The sequence below is a fragment of the Parasteatoda tepidariorum genome, chromosome 5 (genome assembly GCF_043381705.1).
Source record: "Parasteatoda tepidariorum isolate YZ-2023 chromosome 5, CAS_Ptep_4.0, whole genome shotgun sequence".
Classification (NCBI taxonomy): domain Eukaryota; kingdom Metazoa; phylum Arthropoda; class Arachnida; order Araneae; family Theridiidae; genus Parasteatoda; species Parasteatoda tepidariorum.
Window position 1 is genome coordinate 14,620,877 of NC_092208.1, and position 16,047 is coordinate 14,636,923.

The 16,047-nt window shown below is 29.9% G+C and overlaps 1 protein-coding gene across 2 annotated transcripts; it reads left to right on the forward strand.

The window, feature by feature from the left end:
* Nucleotides 1-1,137: 1,137 nt before the first annotated feature.
* Nucleotides 1,138-11,957, forward strand: LOC107452456 (zinc finger protein 271). Of its 2 annotated transcripts, XM_016068935.3 has the most exons (5): nt 1,138-1,293; nt 4,057-4,182; nt 4,777-4,892; nt 6,376-6,442; nt 9,449-11,957. In XM_016068935.3, exon 5 carries the CDS (start codon nt 9,512-9,514, stop codon nt 10,427-10,429), a length of 918 nt encoding a protein of 305 aa, XP_015924421.1. In that variant the 5' UTR covers nt 1,138-1,293; nt 4,057-4,182; nt 4,777-4,892; nt 6,376-6,442; nt 9,449-9,511; the 3' UTR covers nt 10,430-11,957. The 2 variants fall into 2 exon arrangements, with proteins under 2 accessions (XP_015924421.1, XP_015924420.1); XM_016068934.3 differs by lacking the exon at nt 4,777-4,892.
* The last annotated feature ends 4,090 nt before the right edge of the window (nt 11,958-16,047 follow it).

Below are 16,047 nucleotides of genomic sequence, written 5' to 3' on the forward strand. Positions count from 1 at the left end.
TATATATATCATGAGAAGGATAATTATATTAATAAAAAGAGCTTAAATTGTAAGAATTGCAAGTGGATTTTTTCTCCTGCAAACTTCAATCTTTGAATTATCCAATCATTTAAAGAACGTTACACTAAACAAATGATTTGGGTAATAATTTCTCTTGATTCCAGTGACCTGCAAGGTGTTTCTAAAGCAATAATAAATGTTACGGAAGTTCTCAAGTTGATTTCTATAGCGATGGACAGTGTCGACTGAAATGTATTACAAATGGAATTAATAAAACTTCTCGGTATCTAAAGGAGAGATTTTTAATTATCGAGGAGTACTTATATCCATCGTCTCACCCGCCCAACGACGCCCATGACATTAACTTATGTAAATATGTACTTCGGAATTTACTTCTTGACGATATTTAACCTCATACAAGATACAACTACATAAATATTAGGTACTCAATAAATGCACTGCTTCTTTTTAAATATAGACTAAATAGGGTACTTCCGATTCCAACCCATCTTGGAAACATGAACCAGATGTCCTACCTAGGTGGTGGTTACAAAAGTAGCATCAATCAAAGAATATAAGTAAACGAACGTTTAACTTCACTAAACTATAGGCAATGAAATGTATTTTATGTATGTACTAACTAGAGTTGTAGTTTCAACATTCATGTGCACTTTACAAAAAAATCATCTGTTTCTATACTGGAGTTAAAAATTACTTCAGAGAAAACTGCGTTGTTTAGTGACAAATATAGCTTCCCTGATGAGTTAAAAAGTGTTGGTCTAGTTCTATTAATTTTTGACTCATTTAATTTTGAACTTAACACATCTTGAGCACCCCCCCCCCCAAAAAAAAAAAAAAATNAAAAAAAAAAAAAAAAAATGTAATAAACTTTAGTATACCCTGCTCTGTCCTGCGTTTCCCATATTAGGTATAGATGAGAATTGCAACGTATCCAAAACCGGAGATTAATTTTTTAGACCAACTGTTTGAATCATACGCGTCTGCGAATTCGGAGATGCATGCGAACAAGAACCTTATTGGTAGAATATATTCAGCAGCGAGAAACGCACCAATCATAGTCTCGTTCGCATCTCTGAATTCAAATGCGTGATTTTATTGCACTCATTGCTTTTGAAACTGTGACGTCATGATGTTACGACGTTTTAATAAATTCTCTTTAAGAATTTGGTAACCGTAGAATGAGGAAATGGTTTCCGGTTTCGTTTTTGTTTTTGTTTATGTTTGACTTCAGTAAAAATTACTTTTGTCGGAGAGCTGGAAGGGACTTTCAAAGTACTACTTTTTTAAATTATAAAAAGAAAAATATGAATGAATATTGTAGATATGCTTAAATTTTGATTTGTAATTTTGGCTAGTAATTTTTCTAACTATTTATAAAGCTAATCGTACTTAAATAATACAACTCACTAATTGTATTATTAAAATTTTGCATCTTTTAAATAAGTGATAAAAGAATTTTATCGATCTGTCATTAAAATAGACTTTTATCAGTATTTTATAGTATGTTTTTCTTAAAAATGCAAAAAATTGAACTGTTTGGTTAGATTGTTCACTGGTCTTTGAAATTTTTTACCACTCACAGTTTTTAATTTCCCAGAGGGTCGTATTTCTGCATTGGTTCTGCCAGCGAATTTGTGAGGATTTAATTATTGACTATGTCAACCTTCATCTTTCAAAAGGTTTCTCAAGGTGGAATTAAGTTGGGAATGGGTAACATCTCGGCGTGCGCCACCAGCCAATTCATCGAAACTATATAGTCTTGAATTAATTAGTCATAAATTGGAAACAAGTATTAATATGTGTAGAGAAAAATAGGAGAAAACTCCATGGGTAGACTATATTTGAGGGTGCCCCTTGATTCTCGCGAAGTTTTGATCGCCACGCTGGGTGATGTTGAAACCCAATCGTGATTCTGATTGATTGAGATTCTAGTGTTATTTTTAAATGTTCAATGGTTTATGTAATTTCAGAGGTCCGTTAGTTCTACATTGGATACGGTTAATTTTGCTTCTGGTCCTAAAAATGACTGCAGTAAATAAGATAAATCTTAAGTTTCTGTACGATTTGAATAACAATGGAAAAAAAGCAGTGATTGACTGGTGTGTGAATGAAGGTTTAAATAGTAATAGATATAAATGTCCTGTTTGTGGGAGTTCTTTTCCTTTTCTTTCTGTGCTTACTCCATTAATTTTTGTTTTGATGCAAAATGCACTTAATTGGGTTTATTAGTTTTGCTTATAATGGGTTAATTGGAATTTTATAAAGTTTTAGCCGATGCTTTGTTGAAATTTTACAATGTTTTATTGAAATATTATGTTTCGGCCGCATTCCTGTTACTACGGTGTTCCACGCAAACAGGAATGGCGCCAAACATAAGTCGCCAAGGGGCACCCTCAAGTATATTTTTACCAAACTCCATTGTCAAGTAAGAAACTATGTAAATTTTTAAAGCACATAATGACAAGCACAATATTTAGTAGATAGGTTAAGTAAAATAGCAAATAGTGGTCAGAATAAATTGAATATTATATACTAAATGACGATAATAATAATAAAAGTAATAGAAATTATTTACAAAGTTATTTACAAATTATTTACATAATTAGTATTCCTCTGTTAGTATAGTGACCCTGCCGACCTGTTACCGCTTGTGCTGGGGATGCTCACTATTCTGAAGTTTAAGCAGAGCTATGACTCGCCTGGATCGAACCCTCGGAAAGGGTAGAATTAAGTTAGCATGTCTTATATACCAGTGTTCCCTAACCTTTTTATCACTGCAGACCTGTCAACGTTCGATAATTTTATTGCGGCCCACTGGGGAAGGGAGGGACGTTGATTGTTTCTACCTGTTACCGCTTGTGCTGGGGTTGCTCACTATTCTGAAGTTTAAGCAGAGCTATGACTCGCCTGTATCGAACCCTCGGAAAGGGTAGAATTAAGTTAGCATGTCTTATATACCAGTGTTCCCTAACCTTTTTATCACTGCAGACCTGTCAACGTTCGATAATTTTATTGCGGCCCACTGGGGAAGGGAGGGACGTTGATTGTTTCTATTTTAGATTATTTTGATTTAGTAATTTTAATTGTATTTAAACGTGCCTTCAAAATAAAATACAGTTACCAGGGGTCTGTCCAGGCCGAATTTACTACTGTTTAGCGGTACCTTCACAAATTCAACTTTAGGAAAAACGGTAGTTTCACAAATTCAATTTTAGGAAAAACGGTAGCTTCACAAAATACTTTTTCTTAAAATTTCATTTTTGTATCCCTTAAGAAACGATAAATCCATATTTTTGTGTTGATTTTTTAATATAATTTTTAATTTTTCACAAATTATGTCTAAATTTTCACAAAATAGGTACCTCTCAGAAAAACCTAGATAGACCCCTGGTTACACCAAAAAATAGATATAATAACATTTTAACTTACTAGAACGCTAAATCAATGAGGTCACGATCGAGAGAGAAGACCAAATTCTTCATTAGTTCCAATGTAAATTTTGCGCCGCGCTTTCATGTTTTATTTATGATATTTACAGTTATGATGTTTGATTTGTTTAAAATTAAAACTAATTGAAAGAGAAAATAGTTGCGGTGTTTGTTTTTTTTACTTTTTAGAACATTAAAAAATTTATGGCGCTGCCTTCGGAGGCCTCTTTTTTTTTAAATAAATAGAATTGTAATGGAAGACAAATATTTTTAATTTGGGGTATAAACCGAGGAATTTAAATTCAGTTTCAATGAAATGGGCAGGCCGGTACCATTTGATCCACGACCGGGAGTTGGGGAACACTGTATATACTAGTGAGTTGGTATTTAATAATTAGAGTGGTAGTTACTCAACATTACTTCACTTCCAGAATTTTATCTGTGATAGAATTCGATGAAGGAATACCACTAGTTGATTTATGATATTTTTTTCTCTTTTTTTTAATATCATTTTTGTTTTATTTATTACATTTTGCTCATTATTTTTTGTCTTCAATTTTGTTTATTGACTGGTAACTTATTTACTTCATCTGATTTTTTTTTCCAGCCCTATATTTTATGCAAATCAACTATTTAATGTGGACCTTCCATCAATGTTGACAAGTTCATATCACATCCGCAGGTTACCAATAGCGGATCTAATTATTGACTGTCAACCTTCATCTATCAATAGGTAGGTACTTCAAGATAGAATCAAGTTAACGTGTCGTATATACTAGTGAAGTAGTATTTAATATTTATAGTGGTAGTTATGCCACATTACTTCACTTCCAGAATTTTATCTGTGATAGAATTCGATAAACGAATTACCGCTAGTTGATTTATGCTGATTTTTTTAAATATCATATTTGCTCATTATTTTCTTAATTTTTTTTTTAATATCATTCTGCTCATTTTTTTCCTTCAATTTTCTTTATTGACCAGGAGACTTTCATTTACTTCACCGGAAATTTTTTTTCTAGCACTATATTTTACGCACATCAACTGTTTAATGTGGCCCATTCATCAATATGGGCAAGCTCGTATCACGCCGCAGGTCACCTTTGATGGGGATGTTGTAATCGACTATGTCAACCCTCATCTATCAAAAGGTACTTCTTGATAGATGAAGGTTGACATAGTTAATAATTAAATCCCTTCAATGCTGACCTAGACGTGATATGATCTTGTCAAAACTGATAAATGATCCACATTTAACTGTTGATTTGCATAAAATATGGAGCTCAAAAAAAAAAAAAATCATATGAAGTAGGCACTATATTTTTAGCAAATCAACTGTTTAATGTGGACCATCCATCGGTGTTGTAGAGTTCATATCACGTCTTCAGGTCACCATTGAAGGGGATTCATTAATCAAATATGCCAACCTTCATTTATCAAAAGGTACCTTGCAATAAAATTTAGTTAGCATATGTTATATAGACTAGTGAGTTAGTATTTAATATTTATTGTGGTAGTTATGCCACAAATTCTTCCATTTAATTATTTTCACAAATTATTCATTGTATTACTATTGTGTTTTAGATGTAAGAGTAAATAATGTTTTTTGTGTGTCAATTCTTCACATGTTAGTTATGAAAAATTTCTCCTCCAGTTTTAAGTGTGATTATTATGATGTAACAATTATTACATGTAACAACATATTTAATTCTTGTTTGAACTCAGACTACAACCAATTTCAAATTTTAATCAGTACTTTTTTGTTAACTGTTTGGAAGCAAGCTCAATAATTGTTTTTGTTATATTTAATATTTTTAGGGAAGTCTATTTTGTTTGTGCTAAAAAAAAAAAAAATCATTGAGTTAAGAGAGAATTAGGTATCTTTTTTTTAAATTTATTACGACGATTTCTTACGATTTTGTAAGAAGTATCGTATTTTGTAAGATGATATATCTGCCTTGGTACCTGTTAATGCCAACCACAACTGCCAAAATGTTTTTAAATTTGCAATTTTTTTTAAAAATAACATCTAATGAGAGTAACTATGTGTTACATCATTTGAGTTGATCTTTTGTTTTTTTTTTGTAAACTGTATAATTTACTATTTTAAAAATTGAAGAAATTCTGGTACTTTCCCATTTTTCCAACTCATGCAATTAAATGCTTGTGGACGAAGTACTACGAAATAAGCAATTGCAGTTATAAAATATTTTTCAGTGAAAATGTATTTTCTTTGCTAGCCTTGAAACTTTTACTTACATAAATAATGCATTTATATAAATTTATTTTGAATCATATTTATTGAGATTACAATGAAGGTTAATAGTGTTTTATTTCAACTGAACAGTAAAGTGCTGCTAAAACACTAAATTCCAAGAAAAATAACATTCTAAAAAATATAAAACCGAAATGAATATAGCGAAAAAATATAAAAATGAAATGAATATAACGAAAAAATATAAAAATGGAATATATAAGACAACTTCACTCTTTCCATTCAGTTAGCTGACTCTTTGTTCAAAGTATAACTTTTGAATTTTGCTTGCTTTATTACATTTTTATTTGTTCAATTTTATAACTTGCATTCCGGATTTTGTTTATAAAGTCGAGTATGTCAGCTACCTAGATAATATTTATTTTTATGGTAATATTCTCTCTACCAAATCAAAATTAGACTCTCCAATTTTTTAAACTTAAATTAGCATTAAAATACAAGTATCTAAATATTTGAACTATAGGGGTTCAAATGAAGAATTATTTTGTGAAAGGTGTCTGTTATCATAAAAGTTAGATAAGTCTTTCGAGACACATTCATAATGTAACTATTTTATTTACAAATTTTCCCTGTACATGTTTTTTATTTACTTACATCCTTCATATTTTGTATATTTGCATTTTTATTTTGCTAATTACTGTTTGTTTTTAGCTGATTATAGTTTTTCATTTGTGAACTTTTTAACCTGAGTCTTGAAATCCAAAGTCATTTATCTTGGGTATGTATGTTTTGCATGCTTTATTCTAGCTGAATTCAATTTCAATAATTTTAAAGAAGTTATCTCTTTGTTTTTATCTTAATATAATTTTAATAGTTTTTATTAAAGTTTTTTTTTTTTTAAATATAATTTTAGAACTTTGGTTTCTTAAACCTTGATTGTAAAAAATCCCAATTTCCAATATATATAAATATNTAAAGAAAGTTTTTAAAGTGCTGCTTTCTTAACCATAATTTTCATTTGATCTTGATCCTTAATTAAAATTGTTCTTAATTGCATTCTTGTTGATTTTTTATTTGTTCATTGATAAAAAATATTGGTCTTAGCACCTTTATTTGTGATAGTAAAGGAATGCACTTGTGTAAACATAAAATAAAATGCAAAATTTATTCAAATTTTTTTATTTTACTTATCAGAAAGTCAATTAAATGTTTGCCTATTGCCAATTATATCTAAAATGTTGCTCTTGATTCAATTTAAATGTTTTTAATTTCTTAAAACATCTGTGCTTAGGGAATAGAGCATTTGTCTACTAATGAGTTAACCTAGGTTCCAATCCAACGATGACTGGTTGTACCTAGCTTGTACCATAGTGATGGCGTAACAGTATTCGCATCTCAATGATATGCAGATCATGCATTAAAATCACCTTGCCATCGAGTTAACTATGATGGTTTTTCTGGTTTTTCCTCTTTATGTTAATGGAAATGCCGGTTAGTTTCATCAAAAAGTCCCTCATAAAGGCAAGTTTGTCCCAATGCTTGATCCAGAAGTTCCCTTGTCTTCTGGATTAGATTCAAAATTACAAGGTTGCAGAGTTGAACATTGATAGTCTTAAATGCAGAAATGGGTCAGCTGTTCAATGTTGATTATAGATATTTAATTTCTAATGCTGAACAGAAGATTAATATAGTGATTTTGTCGTCCTTAATATAATGATTCCTAGTACAGTACAAAACCCGTTATCCGGAAATCTGAAAACGGGAAAATCAAAAAACCGGAACAAAATTCGATAAATTTTCTCGCCATTTTTTAAAAAAAATAAATTTTTTTCCCTCGTAAGATTTTACGATTTTTCTTTCTTTTTTTAAAGATGTTTACCTTACCATAATAATCATTAGTGTATTACTTCATCGTTTTTTCTTACTTTTAAGATTATTTCCAAAATTTAATTTTTTTTAGTTGGGTTTAACAATAAAAAAACGGCTTTTTGTAGCGATTCAGAAAACCGGAAAAATCCGTTATCCGGAATAGCGATGGTCCCAACCGTTCCGAATAATCGGTTCCCTACTGTCATAATTTTCAGATCCTTCCGCATCCTAGTAATTTTAAAAATCCTAAAGAAAAAGGAACTTTCAAATCATGCAACAAAAAAAAAAAAAGGCATTTTTGCTGTCATGAGAAACTTTATTTATGAAACTAACATGTTTTATATTACACAGAGCAAAAACCTCCCATGATTAATCTAATGGTAAGAGAACTTTTACCAGAGTTGTTAGTAATTGAATTTGTTGAGCTATAACAATTAAGAAATGGAAAACATGCTTTCCTAGAAACGTTATGTTTAAGGCTGCCGATGACCAACTTTATTCACTCATGCATCTTTTTAATATTAAATTTAAATCAACTGTTTATAATAAAATTTTATAAACTGTTTTCAAGTCAGTTTTCGGTTAAGCTGTGTAAAAATTTATAGGTGTTTTGTTTTTGAAGTAAAAACTGCCTTCAATATATTTGTGAAAAGTAATTTTCTTTTATTTACTAGTAAACTTATCTTCATTGATGTTTAAATTAATAATATGCATTCAAATTACTATTGTGATATTTGTAAGAAAATTTTCATTTTCTATTTGCAATGTCTATTATACTTCCATAAAATGCTCAGCCTATACACCCAAATAATAAAAATATGTTATTGCATTTACTCATTTGTTGAAAGCAAATTTAGTTTAAGAGTAATGCACATATATTACTTTTTGTACAGTATGTTTAAATTTTATTTATAATGAATCTATAAACTTTTTAAAATATCAATATAATTCTTTATTTTATATTTATTTAAGTATCATATATATTTAGTTAAAATAGTTTACAGCATTAGATTTCTGGATTTCTACGTCTTTTTTTGCCTAAATGGCCACTCCTTCAGCGAACATATTTCTTTGCCCCAAAGATGCCCACTTAACCAAGGTTTCATAGATTTTAAATTCTGCCCTAAAGCAAAATATATCATGTCAAAACAGTTATTTCAGCTTGATTATTTAGAAACTGGTGGAATAGATGAATTTCTAAAACTACAGACATGAATAATTTTAAGGTTATACTATAAAATGAATATGATTGTGTCGAACATAAATTAGTGTTAGTGGACATATTTTGTATTAAAGACCAAGGTCATGGTTCATGAATGTGCCAGGTTTAGTGGTTAAAGAAGGCTAATAAATATAAATATATATTACCTGCAGGTTAGTCCATCTTGCACTGGGCAAATGAGCCAGTTTTCTGACCCTTAAACATGCAGCTTTTTCCTCTTATTTATTTTTATACAAAGATTTTAAAAACAAATATTACAGGAAATCCTTAAGAAACACACTTGACCTTTTATGACTTTACACTCAATATGACTTTAAAGTGATGATTTTAAATGGTTATAATACTAGAGAAAATTAATCTTGTTGGAAAAATTTGTGTTTTACTTCTCTGCATATTTTTTTCATTTATTTTGTTTTAATTTTTGTTCAATTTCAGTAATTACATTTTTATTACTTCCATTTTATTTCTTTGCTTATTTTTTAGATGTATTTTATAAAAATTAATGTATAATTTAGAGAGACACTAAAGTACTTTTAATGCTTAGTTTCTTCTAACATCTTAATGCAAGTCTTGTCACATACTTATAGTTTAAATTTATTCAATATATAAAGAGTTTAATACTTTCATATTTAAAAAATGAAATGTTCAAATTGTTCCAACATTTTCTATTAAATTCCCTTATTTTTATCATAGGTTTCTTTCACTGAAGGGAACTGACACAAACTTACTCCTGGTTTTAAAAAGAAGCTAGTAACAATGTTCAGCGATAGTATTTTGCAGGAAATTTCCATAAGCAAGACGCCTCCTGTTGATACAAAAGAAAGACCTTATTCTTGTAATATCTGTAAAAAGAGTTTCTCTCAAAAATATAATTTAGATAAGCACAATCTTGTACATACTGCGGAAAAACCATATTCTTGTAGCGTCTGTTCTAAGAGTTTCTCTCAAAAGTGTAATTTAAATACACATTTTCTCATTCATACTGGAGAAAAATCTTATTCTTGTAGTGTATGCAATAAGAAATTCTCTCAAAAATGTCATTTAAGTACTCACATTCGTGTCCATGCTGGGGAAAAACCTTATTCTTGTGATGTGTGTGATAAGAGTTTCTCTCAAAAAGGTCATCTAGATTCACACCACCTTGTTCATACAGGAAAAAAACCTTTTTCCTGTAGTGTATGTAATAAGAAATTCTCACAAAAATGTCATGTCAATACACATTTTATTGTTCATACAGGAAATAAACCCTATTCTTGTAGTATATGTAATAAGAGTTTTTTTCAAAAACGTAATTTAGATGAGCACTATTTTGTTCATTCTGGAGAAAAACCTTTTTCCTGTAGTATATGTGATAAGAGATTTTCTCGAAATAGTCATTTAAATACACACTATCTTATTCATACGGGAGAAAAACCTTTTTCCTGTAGTACATGCCATAAAAGTTTTACCCTAAAAGGTGATTTAACTAAACACATCCATATACATACTGGTGAAAAGCCTTATACTTGTAGTATATGCAATAAGAGTTTTTCTCAAAGAAATTATCTGACAAAACACAGTCGTGTGCATACCGGAGAAAAACCTTATTATTGCAGTGTGTGCAATAAGAGTTTTTCTCACAAAAATTATTTAACGAAACATAATCGTGTCCATACTAAAAACTCTCCCTCTTGAACTTGAGTCACTTTGGCGAGCAGAATTTAGCCTTTGTACAGTGAAACCTATCGGGTGCGACCACTCTCCGGTCCACAGTAAAATGGTCGTTCTTCGAGGTTACTTCCATTGACTTCAAAATCTTATCGAAGGTTCAGGATTTTTCGCAAACGATTTTAATCTTAGTCAGTGTCATTGTTTTATTGCATAAATGCCACTTGTGTTAGTATTATGAAAACCGGATAAATGAATAAAACTCAGATTCAATAAAAATGACCCCTAGTTTTTAGTGAATTCAAATTGACCAATTATGAATGATAGAACTATTTCAAATAGAGAATAATGTATTTTGTTTAAGTTTGTAATTAATTTCATGTAAAAAAATTTAGTTAGCTTTAAAATTGGGAAGAGATTTGTTTATTTGACATGCTTGTTTTTTCTAAAATAACTTCTGATTTCTAAAATTACTTCAGTGAGATTATTCCACTCTGATGTGCAACTGCTGCATTTTGCAAGATATTCTCTATTTCATGCTTCATTTTTCACCCTCTGATATCGAATCGAAAAATCTCTCCATGACTAATATGATCAAGAAAAGAGTTCTTTGTCAGAAACTAGTTATTTTATCATGATCATATAAAGTCTTTGAAAATTATTTTGCATTTTGTTAAAGTATATAGTGCCTAAAAATATTTGAGTGCTTAAAAGATACTTACTATATATATATATATATACCGTATATTCCGGCGTATAACGCGCACTTTTAATACAAAAAAAAACATTGGAGTTTACGGGTGCGCGGTATACGCCGAATATAAAAAATTTTAGATTAAAAAAATACAAGTATAGAAAAATACTTTTATTTTAAAGAAATAACATCATCATCAGCATTGGCACGACAGCCCTTTGTGGGCCTGGGCCTTCCTCAGAAGCTTTTCCCATTCTGCCCTTCTCCCAGCAATTGTTTTCCAGTTCTTTACTTTTAGGATGGCAAAATCCTCATCTACACAGTCCTTCCATCCAGTTCATCCAAGAAATAACATACCTTTACCTATATACTTTATTGATTTTCGTTATTACATAAATAGTTCATTATATCCGCCTTCTGTTATTTCTTCAGGCACGTCATCACAATCTGTTTGGTCTTCATCATCTGTGTTACCCTCATCCATAAATAAACAGTCATCTTCTGATCCGTCCAGATTGTTTGAATTGCTGCATTTTTTGAATGATTTTCTAACCATCTCAGGCTTAATTTCATTCCATGTTTTTAATATCCATTCGCACATTGTTTCCAAACTTGTATGACGCATATGTGCTCCTTTCGTAAAGGTTTTCTCGCCCTCCAACATCCAAGTGTTCCACAGTTTTTTTAAAATTGTCTTTAAATGGTTTGTTTAAGCAGACGTCCAATAGCTGAACTAATGGTGTTAATCCGCCCGGAATAACTGCCATATCGGTGTTACATTCTTTCAAAAATTTTTTTTTTGTATTATCTGTAAGGTGGGACTTAAACATGTCCCACACTAAAAGGCTTTCCGNATATATATGTATATATATAGTATATATATATTTTTTTTTTCCCTTTTTGGAAAATAATAATTTTTACTTACATTATTTCTTTGTATAAAACTTTCATTTTGAATGAATCAGATATTTAAAAAACATCACATCCTAAACAGTATCTTTATTAATTATATCGTGTCAAATTTTTTTTTATAAAAAATTTTAATTTTAGCCAAAATTTTAAAAAAAAATCAACTGATTTTAATCATGCTGACCTGTTACTTATTATATGTCAAAAAAGTTTTTATAAAAAAGTCATATAGATTCTGACTACTTTGTTTATATTGTTGAAAGGCAGTGTGTTTCATAATGTCCACTCTTATGCATAATTTTTAAATTTGTTGTTATACTTATTTGTTATTGTTATTATATATGCTTGTTATTATAATTCTTGTTTTTCTAAAAAAACCTGATATTTGAGCTTGTAAAATTGTTTTAAAATCAAACTGTTTGGTGTGTGCAAAGGAAGGAAATTCTTGAAATCATATAGGAAGAGATATTTCAAGTAAAGAGTGGATAAAATCTAGATTAGTGTTTCCCAAATTTGTTTGGTTATGCAACCTTAAATGATAAAGCTTCATTTGGCAGAATCCCAACTTTATCAATAAAATTTATTTTCTTATATTAACCTAAAAAGATCGAAGTCTTAAATTTTTTATAAACTTTTGATAAAAAAATTTATATCTTTAACTGCTATTCCTTTTTTTTCTTCTTTTACATAACAAATTTTAAAGAAGTATTGAGAATTTTTGTTGAGTTGACTGCAATTGATTGTACCATAAATTGAATTATGTTCTAGCGTGTATAAGGTTTTGTGGAGTGTATAACAGCTATTTTGCTTTTATAAAATTATGTAAAGACAAATATTTATTTTAATTTAATAATAATGAAAAATAAATAAAGTAGTCATGCTATGTTGTCTTCTTCTTCCTTATCTCCAAAATTAGCAGGGCTAAATAATGTCCATGAAATTCATGACCCGGAGGAAGTTATGTTGTACATATTTTAAGTACTTTAAATTTTACAAACTAAAATGTATGATGTGATTTGGCATACTTGAATCAAATATGGTGTATTTGATTCATTCTTTTTCTTACAGAGGGATAGACATTACCGACCCTTCTTGCTTTTTATCTTTGATTATTACTAGAAGAGTGCAATAAATTTAAACTAACCTATTGAAAAACAGAGCTGCAAGCTTACTTAAGTTGATAAAAATAAAAAAAGCCTCGATCAAATGTCATGTTTTAGAAAATCTTTTTCTCTGAAAGTAATTAAATTTTCACTTGAAAAGAAATGAAAAAACAAGCTTACTTTTACTGAAGTAGGGACAAGTTACACGAAGCACAAGATTGAGGAACCTTAACCTCTATGGCTCTTTTGACCCACAATGGGCTGTTGCAGGTTTGCTTTATTTATTGGGGGCCAGCAAAAATTTTTTGGAACAAATCGGCACCTAAGATTTATAGACCCCTGAGTTGGAGTACTATTGGAATAAACAGGAGCTTTTTGAATCGTCAAATTAAGATTGCTTTCATGTCGAAATCGACCTTCGTGAGTTAAAGGTCGTCTTGACTCGGATAAACAACAAATTCTCAAAATTTCAATGAGATATTGAGTTATTGATAATGAGATATTGAGTTATTGTGAGTTATATGATTTTTCTTGAATGTTCGCTTGTCAAAAATGTTTTATTGATTAATGTCATCTTATTCATAGTTTAACATGTAGATGAATAAATTAAATAGAAAGGAAATACTTTTTTCCTCTTTAAATCACCTCTTATATCAATCTAAGCAATTTTTTAACTATTAACATTTTATCAATATAATCTGCTTTTAACATTCATTATTATAACAAAAAGTTATGACCATTATTATACAATAAGTGACCTTTTCTTTATTTTATAAGTGAACTTTTTCTTTAATTAAATAAATTGATTATAATCTAAGTTGATTTAGCTAATATGAGTATATTATAAACCATATTTTATTTACGGTATATGAGTATATTATGAACCAATTTAAAATTGGAAGACAGAAGACCTTATTAGATCATAGTGCTCTATCGAAAAAGAGAGATACTCTCTGGGTTTAAACGTATGTTAAGATGTTTCCAAGGGAGACACAAATGACCAAGTCTTAAAATCTATCGCCTTCGATTCTTTGCACTTACTGTACCCAGAGCACGAATGGCTACATATATTCACAGACCGTTCAAGATTGGCTAATGGCACTAATGCTGGAGCCGGAGTTTCCTGCAACCTTTTTTCATTTTACACCCCGATCGGTTCGTCTAGCACAGCCTTCGATGCAGAAGTATCGGCAATAAGCGTTGCTCTATCACAACTTCAGAATCACCTTGAGAAATTCAATAACGTAGTCATCCTTTCTGACTCCAAAACCGCACTCCAAGTTATTGCTTCCTCCGAAGCCCCCGCATCTGCCGACATTTTACAATGTCGTCAAGCCCTTCACAGGCTTGACCAAAACAACAAAAATGTCGATATGCAATGGGTACCAGCGCACTGTGGACTTCAAGGTAACGAAACTGCAAATTTCTTAGCCAAAAAACTGCCAAGATTCTACAAATATCTCGTAAGCCCGTTCCTTTCTACACCGTAAAAAGGCTAATAAAAATCTCTCTTCCAACAACATTTGAGGCAAAACTCCAAGAAGCAAATAAAGATAAGGATAAGGGCTGGCTAGAAGGAATTAAAAATATTCCGTTATGGCCAAGAGAAAAATCTGTGGACCTTTTTCGCCTTGCCACTGGCCATGATTTATTTTATTGAAATTATATACATTTGCTGACTTGTGTGCTCAATATAGGCTTATAAGTCATTGTCAAGTAGAAAATACAGATAGAAGCCCCACTGACCATGACTGTTTATCAAAACACCTGTACAGAATCAAATTCTTTTCAAGCCCCTTTTGTCCATTATGTAACCTGCAAGAAGAAATGGACGCTAACTATCTGAGACGCTACCCTGCACTTCCTTCTGTGCCCTTGTGGGAACGTTATTGGCGGGCGAGATACATTATTAAAGATCTATAGACTCTTTCTTTTTGTAGCTTTTGTTTCCGTTTTTTGTTCTTTCTTTGTATTGTTCTCAGCTACAAATTTGTCTTTCATGTCTGCCATTGGAAATAAAAAAAAAAATTTTTTTTTGGCTTGTTATTTTTTAGTTTACGTTGGAGTTTTTCTGATCTCTTTTATTTATTTACTAGCTAAATAACTGTTTTCTGTAAGGTGTGAAAGAAAAAACTATCACTAAATCAGCATTGAACAACACTACGAAATCATGCACAAAACTAAAAGACATATCAACATAATTAAAAAAAACTAAAATAATTAAATTTCTTTTATTTATTATCATATTTTGTCTTTGCCGGTTACTTTACGTTATTAGATTAAGCAAAACACGTTTCATAATTTAAAAGCAAAATTATGCAAAGTTGGGTTTTTACCAGTATAAACCATAGGAAAAACCTGGTAAATACTATTAACCCATGTTTATTCACTTACAGATATAGTGGTTTGTTATTTATATCTGATAGCAATATTAATTCCATATTATAGCTAATATCAGTAATTACATAATGTATATTTATATATAGTATGTATATCAGCAAGTAGTACACCATTGGACAAGTGATATGATGTAAATTGTAAATGTAAAACTAATTTTTCACATTAGCAGTTGAAGCATATCTTCTCACTATTGATAAATGTATTAGATTTTCAATATAAGCCGATAACCATGAATTTAATGTTAAAATTATAGTTGTAAATTATATTATTGTATTATATCATTGTTTGTGTAACATAACTTTATTACAGCTGCATTTATATACAGAAAATAACCGAATAACCCAAAAGCTTAAATAAGCTGAATTTTGGAATTTTATAGAAAATGAATTAATATTAATAACAATTTGTTTCTTTTTTTTTATAAAAGAATAATTAGAATCTACAGTAGTAATAAGTGTACTGTAAAATATGGATTTATCTTGCCTATCTTTTGTCATTTATTTTTATAAAATTAGATTACGAAAAGAAACTACTTATTT

Excerpts from the sequence above, each read along its gene's own strand:
- LOC107452456 (XM_016068935.3), top strand. The coding sequence starts at position 9,512 with ATGTTCAGCGATAGTATTTTGCAGGAAATTTCCATAAGCAAGACGCCT.